The sequence below is a fragment of the Mustelus asterias genome, chromosome 15 (genome assembly GCF_964213995.1).
Source record: "Mustelus asterias chromosome 15, sMusAst1.hap1.1, whole genome shotgun sequence".
Lineage (NCBI taxonomy): Eukaryota > Metazoa > Chordata > Chondrichthyes > Carcharhiniformes > Triakidae > Mustelus > Mustelus asterias.
In genome coordinates this window covers 64089991-64095990 of record NC_135815.1, presented here as the reverse complement: position 1 = coordinate 64095990, position 6000 = coordinate 64089991, and the positions used below count along the sequence as shown (strand labels likewise).

The window sequence follows — 6000 nt, the reverse complement described above, 5'->3', positions numbered from 1 at the left end:
TACCTGGATAGTCACATGAGCAGCCTGGGAATGGAGGGATACAAACGATTGGTCTAGTTGGACCAAGGAGCGGCACAGGCTTGGAGGGCCGAAGGGCCTGTTTCCTGTGCTGTACTGTTCTTTGTTCTTTGTTCTTTGGTGGGCGCGCCCATGGTCCGGGGTGGCGGCCGGGCCGGGGTCCCGGCTGGCAGCTGGGCCCAAGGACCGGGCTCGTGGCCGAGCCGGAGTTCCGGGCTGGTATCTGGGCCCAAGGTCCAGGCTGGCAGCCGGGCCCGAGGTCCGGGCTGGCGGCCAGGCCCAATGTCTGGGCTGGAGTCGGCCCGAGGTTCGGGCTGGTGGCCAGGCCCGAGGTCCGGGCAGGCGGCCGTGTCCAAGGTCCGGGCTGGCGGCCGGGCATGAGGTCCGGGTTGGCGGCCGGGCATGAGGTCCGGGTTGGCGGCCGGGCCCGAGGTCCAGGGTGGTAGCCAGGCCCGAGGTCCGGGGTGGCGGCCTGGCCCGTGGTCCGGGGTGGCGGCCGGGCCCGAGGTGGCGGTCGTACCCGAGGTCCAGGTTGGAGGTCATCGGTGAGTTCCGGCGTGCCGGTCGGACCAGAGGTCCGGGGTGGCGGTCGCACCCAAGCTCCTGGGTGGCATGCGAACCAAATTTCCGATGTGGGGGTAAGATGGAAGGTCCAGGATTACTTTCAGGCCCACTGTCCAGGTTGACAGTCGGCCTAAAGGTCCCGAGTGGCGGCAGGACAAAAGGTCTGAAGCAGTGGTCAGGCCCATTGTCCAGGATGGCAGTCATTCCTGTGGTCTGGGTTGGTGGTTGGACCCAGCGTCCGCATCCAAAACGGCCTTCTTGTTGGAGGTTAGGGGACCTATGCTGGCTACCTCGTCTGGTCACCCATCTATCTCCCTCTACCTTGGGTGTAGCCACATCTCTGTCGCTATTATGTAAATAATGTGAATCATCATAACTGCAACAGTTCAAGAGGCCCCTGCTTTATTTTGTGAAATTAATGGTTGGGACTTAATCTAAATGAATCTCATCAAGGGTGCAAATATGAAAAGGCAATTCTCATAAGATGGGCCAGCTGGTTCAAAACATATGGACATGAAGTGGGTGGCACATGATTGAGGTGTTTAAGATTATGAGGCGTATGGATAGGGTGAGAAGGGAGCAGCCCTTGTTTGAGGGGTCAATCACAAAAGGGCATAGTTTTAGGCTAAGGGGCAGGAGATTCAGGGGGGACTTGAGAAAATAAAATTTCACTGAGGGTGGTGGGAATCTGGACTGCACTGCCCGGAAGATAGTGGAGGCCAGAATCCTTCCAACCTTTAAAAAAATATTTGGACGAGCACTTGAAATATAATATTCAAGGATATGGGACAAGTGTAGGCAAATTAGATTTGCACGTCTTAGAGATAGTTATTGTCAGTGCAGACTCGATGGGCTGATGGGCCTTTTCTGCACTGTATAACCCTTATGCTGTAAAACATTTGTTTTAGAAGGACTGCAAAGAGCAATCAGGTGTTGTGGGACTCATGAGGTTAGCAAAAAATTGAGCGATTTTGCAGCTGAACTCTTTCCTTTATTAAATGTTCATTATCAGTAGAGGGCACATGAACCTTTGGCATAGTGTTGCTGACACAAGGTGAGATCAACTAAGTGCAATGCTGGAAAACAAGACTCAGCTAATCATTGGAATTTCAAGAGTTATGATTTTCAATGTAATGTTGATATCTGGTCTAACCCTTTGCGATAAAGACAGCACAACAATGCAATTTTGTCAATTTTATGGTGCTATGGAGACAGTGACCAAATGCACCAACATTGCATAGTGCTACACTTCTGCAGTACTATTCCCCATTACGATCAGGCTCAGCTGCTTTATAGGTTCACCATATCTTTATGATGTGCACATTTATGCAGAAGCAAGGTCAAGTGGGTAAATGCTCTAAAGCCCAAAATCATTGCCAAAATCTTTATTAGGTGCAATTCAACATTGCAAAACCCATTTTAGTACAAGATTTGCAAGTACAAAGTACAGAACTGGTCATTTTGATAAGCGCACTATTAAGACAGAATGTAGTGATAGTGTACATTGTTACATGTTCTTCATACCTTGGTGAGTCATGTTGAATTATAAAGCTTTAACAGATGAACTTTCACAATGTCAAAATTAAAGATTGGCATATTTAGTTCTAATAATCATCTTTATTAGTTGATCAGGTTAAATAGAATGTGAGATTTTGCTCTTGCCACTGAAATTTTACAAACATGCTTTATTGCTCATTTGGTCTAAAATAAAAAAATCTTTACAGATAGATTCAGTTCTACAAAATAAGAATTCAGATTTGTTTCAGTACCACAAAACAAATTTTTATTCCATTATAGATATAACATTGTCATCTTTAAGTGTTGAAGTGTAAATCTTGGAATAGTAAAAATATACAAAGGCGTATCCATTTCCCACAGACCTGTACTAGGTGGTCATTGATAACTTGTGATATTACATTGAAACTATGGAAGTTCATAATCTGCAGTAAGATGCAGAGAAAGGTGATAGTGTCTAAAGTGTTTCAATCATGTGTATGCCATTGATCGTGTGTGTGTGGACACTATTATGATCATATGCCCATTAATATTTGCAAGATCAAAAATGAATTCTCAACTGCAGAATGGCAAGCACGAATTAAAATCATCATTTCCCCTGAGTGATCATGGTTTGTGACAGAAAGCGATGCAAAGAAGAAATTTGCTTTGATTGAACCAATTCATGATCCTGGCCATTTCAGCTATAATGTTGGGGCATAGGTTGATTTCCTTTAAAAAAATCTTGCTCTATTTTTGGCACCGAACAATCATTTTTGCACTGCAGCACATTATTTCAGAAGGAAGAGCATTTCCTTCAAGTACTGAAAGGCCTACAAAAATATTAAAAAATTATGTGACCAATGATCTGGTTCACTGCTCAAGAATGAAGAGATTCAAAATTTGGACACATATTTATATAAAATTTAGACTTGGCAGAACTAGTGGGGGAGGGGAAATGGAAACTTCAGACTGTACCCCTAAATAGCCTCTTTACTCTAGAATCCAACGTGGTTGATCCAGTGATCACCAGAAAAATTAAAATACTTCCAATTGTGCATCATCCTATTTGGAACAATACACAGGTACCGCTGGAAGTGAAATTTTACATAGATTCAAACTCATCCACTCTCTGCTTGGTGTTTCCTCGCCGTATCTGGCGAAGTGTCTTATATTTGTCTTGACCTTTTCTGACATTTTCCATGTGAATGATGTCATTGGACGTTTTCTTGCTCTCATCTCTGGCTTGGGCGAGCTCACTGCTCAAAAGCTTTTGATAGGGAGAGAGGGAAGGGGAGAAAGAACAATCAAGTCAATCCTCCCATTAAAGGTACACATGGCAAATAAATCTCAGATAAATTAATCAATGTATTTGATACTAAATATTCAAAGAATCATAGAATCCCTACAGTCCAGAGGGTGGCCATTCGGCCCATCCCATCTGAACTGACACTCCAACAGAGCATCTTACCCAAGCCATATCCCCGTAACCTCACATATTAACTTTTAATTCCCCTAACCCATACATCTTGGGATGCTAAGGGACAATTTAGCATGACCAATCAACCAAACCCGCGCATCTTTGGACTGTGGGAGGAAACTGGAGCACCAGGAGGAAACCCACGCAGACACGGTGAGCATGTGCAAACTCCACACAGACAGTCACTCAAGGCTGGAATTGAACCTGGGGCCCTGGCACTGACAGAGAGCAGTGCTAACCACTGTGCCAACCCAAAATTCTTACCTAAACTAGCTTCTTCTCAGTCACCAATGTTTTACAGTACTTAAAATGTTTCTAATAGCTTTAAGTTGCCCCATAATGTCCCAAGATGTGTGGGTTAGATGCATTAACCATTGGGTTATGGGGATAGGGTGGGGGAAGAGGGTCTGGGTAAGATACTCTGTCAGAGAGTTTGGGCAGACTTGATGGGCTGAATGGACTCCTTATGCACTGAACGGATTCTATGATTCTATAAATTTCATGTTCATTAACAAGAATTTTTTGAGGAGGTAACTAAGTGTGTTGATGAAGGTAGGGCAGTTGATGTCATATACATGGATTTTAGGAAGGCGTTTGATAAGGTCCACCATTGGCGGCTTATGATGAAAGTAAGGAGGTGTGGGATAGAGGGAAAGTTGGCCGATTGGATAGGTAACTGGCTATCTGATCGAAGACAGAGGGTGGTGGTGGATGGAAAATTTTCGGATTGGAGGCAGGTTGCAAGCGGAGTGCCACAGGGATCAGTGCTTGGTCCTCTGCTATTTGTGATTTTTATTAATGTCTTGGAGGAGGGTGCTGTAGGGGCGATCAGTAAATTTGCTGATGACACCAAGATTGGTGGAGTAGTGGATGAGGTGGAGGGCTGTTGTAGGCTGCAAAGAGACAGAGATAGGATGCAAAGCTGGGCTGAAAAATGGCAAATGGAGTTTAACCCTGAGAAATGTGAGGTGATTCATTTTGGTAGGACTAATTTAAATGTGGATTACAGGGTCAAAGGTAGGGTTCTGAAGACTGTGGAGGAACAGAGAGATCTTGGGGTCCATATCCACAGATCTCTGAAGGTTGCCACTCAAGTGGATAGAGCTGTGAAGAAGGCCTATAGTGTGTTAGCTTTTATTAAAAGGGGGTTGGAGTTTAAGAGCCGTGGTGTTATGCTGCAACTGTACAGGACCTTGGTGAGACCACATTTGGAATATTGTGTGCAGTTCTGGTCACCTCACTATAAGAAGGATGTGGAAGCGCTGGAAAGAGTGCAGAGGAGATTTATCAGGATGCTGCCTGGTTTGGAGGGTAGGTCTTATGAGGAAAGGTTGAGGGAGCTAGGGCTGTTCTCTCTGGAGCGGAGGAGGCTGAGGGGAGACTCAATAGAGGTTTATAAAATGATGAAGGGGATAGATAGAGTGAACGTTCAAAGACTATTTCCTCGGGTGGATGGAGCTATTACAAGGGGGCATAACTATAGGGTTCATGGTGGGAGATATAGGAAGGATATCAGAGGTAGGTTCTTTACGCAGAGAGTGGTTGGGGTGTGGAATGGACTGCCTGCAGTGATAGTGGAGCCAGACACTTTAGGAACATTTAAGCGGTTATTGGATAGGCACATGGAGCACACCAGGATGATAGGGAGTGGGATAGCTTGATCTTGGTTTCGGATAAAGCTCGGCACAACATCGTGGGCTGAAGGGCCTGTTCTGTGCTATACTGTTCTATGTTCTATTAAATGTTGGCTTCAATTTGAAGTAACACTGTTGATTTATCCATCCCATTTTGAATTTTGTACATCTGAGAAGGCCCCACCTTATCCATAGAACCGTGGAATCTTCAGTGCAGGGAGAGGCCATGCAGCCCATCAAATCTGCACCAACTCTCTGAAAGAGCATCCCACCCAGGCCACTATTCCATCTATACTCATAACTCTGTAAATTTACCATGGCCAATATACCTAACATACACAGCTTTGGACTGTGGGAGGAAATCAGAGACCCGGAGAAAACCCACGCAGACATGTGGAGAATGTGCAAACTCCGTACAGAGTCACCCAAGGCTGGATTTGAACTAGGGTACCTGACGCTGTGAGGCAGCAGTGCTAACCATTGTGCCACCCTCAACTATTTATTGACTACAACTCAACCTTGAACTACATTATTCCTACGAAACTCATCTCTAAAATCTGTGGCTCAGAGCTCGGCTCCTCCCTCTGCGACTGGATCCTAGACTTCCTAATCCACAGTCTGCAATCTGTAATAATACGCAACGACATCTCCTCCGTAGGAGGAGGCTATTTGGCCCTTCGAGCCTGCTCCGCTATTCATTACGATCATGGCTGATCATCCAACTCAAAAGCCTAATCCTGCTTTTTCCCCATAATCTTTGATCCCATTCACCCCAAGTGCTATATCCAGCCACCTCTTGAATGTATTCAA

At 45.5% G+C, this 6000-nt stretch overlaps 1 protein-coding gene across 3 annotated transcripts in view; it reads right to left on the bottom strand.

The window, feature by feature from the left end:
- Nucleotides 1-1952: 1952 nt before the first annotated feature.
- Nucleotides 1953-6000, bottom strand: part of ezrb (ezrin b) — a 297539-nt gene continuing 293491 nt past the window's right edge. For all 3 annotated transcript variants that reach the window (XM_078229989.1, XM_078229987.1, XM_078229988.1), the window contains exon 14: nucleotides 1953-3346. In XM_078229989.1, coding sequence (XP_078086115.1) covers nucleotides 3182-3346 — 165 coding nt within the window. In that variant the 3' untranslated portion in view covers nucleotides 1953-3181. The remainder of the gene's footprint in view (nucleotides 3347-6000) is intronic.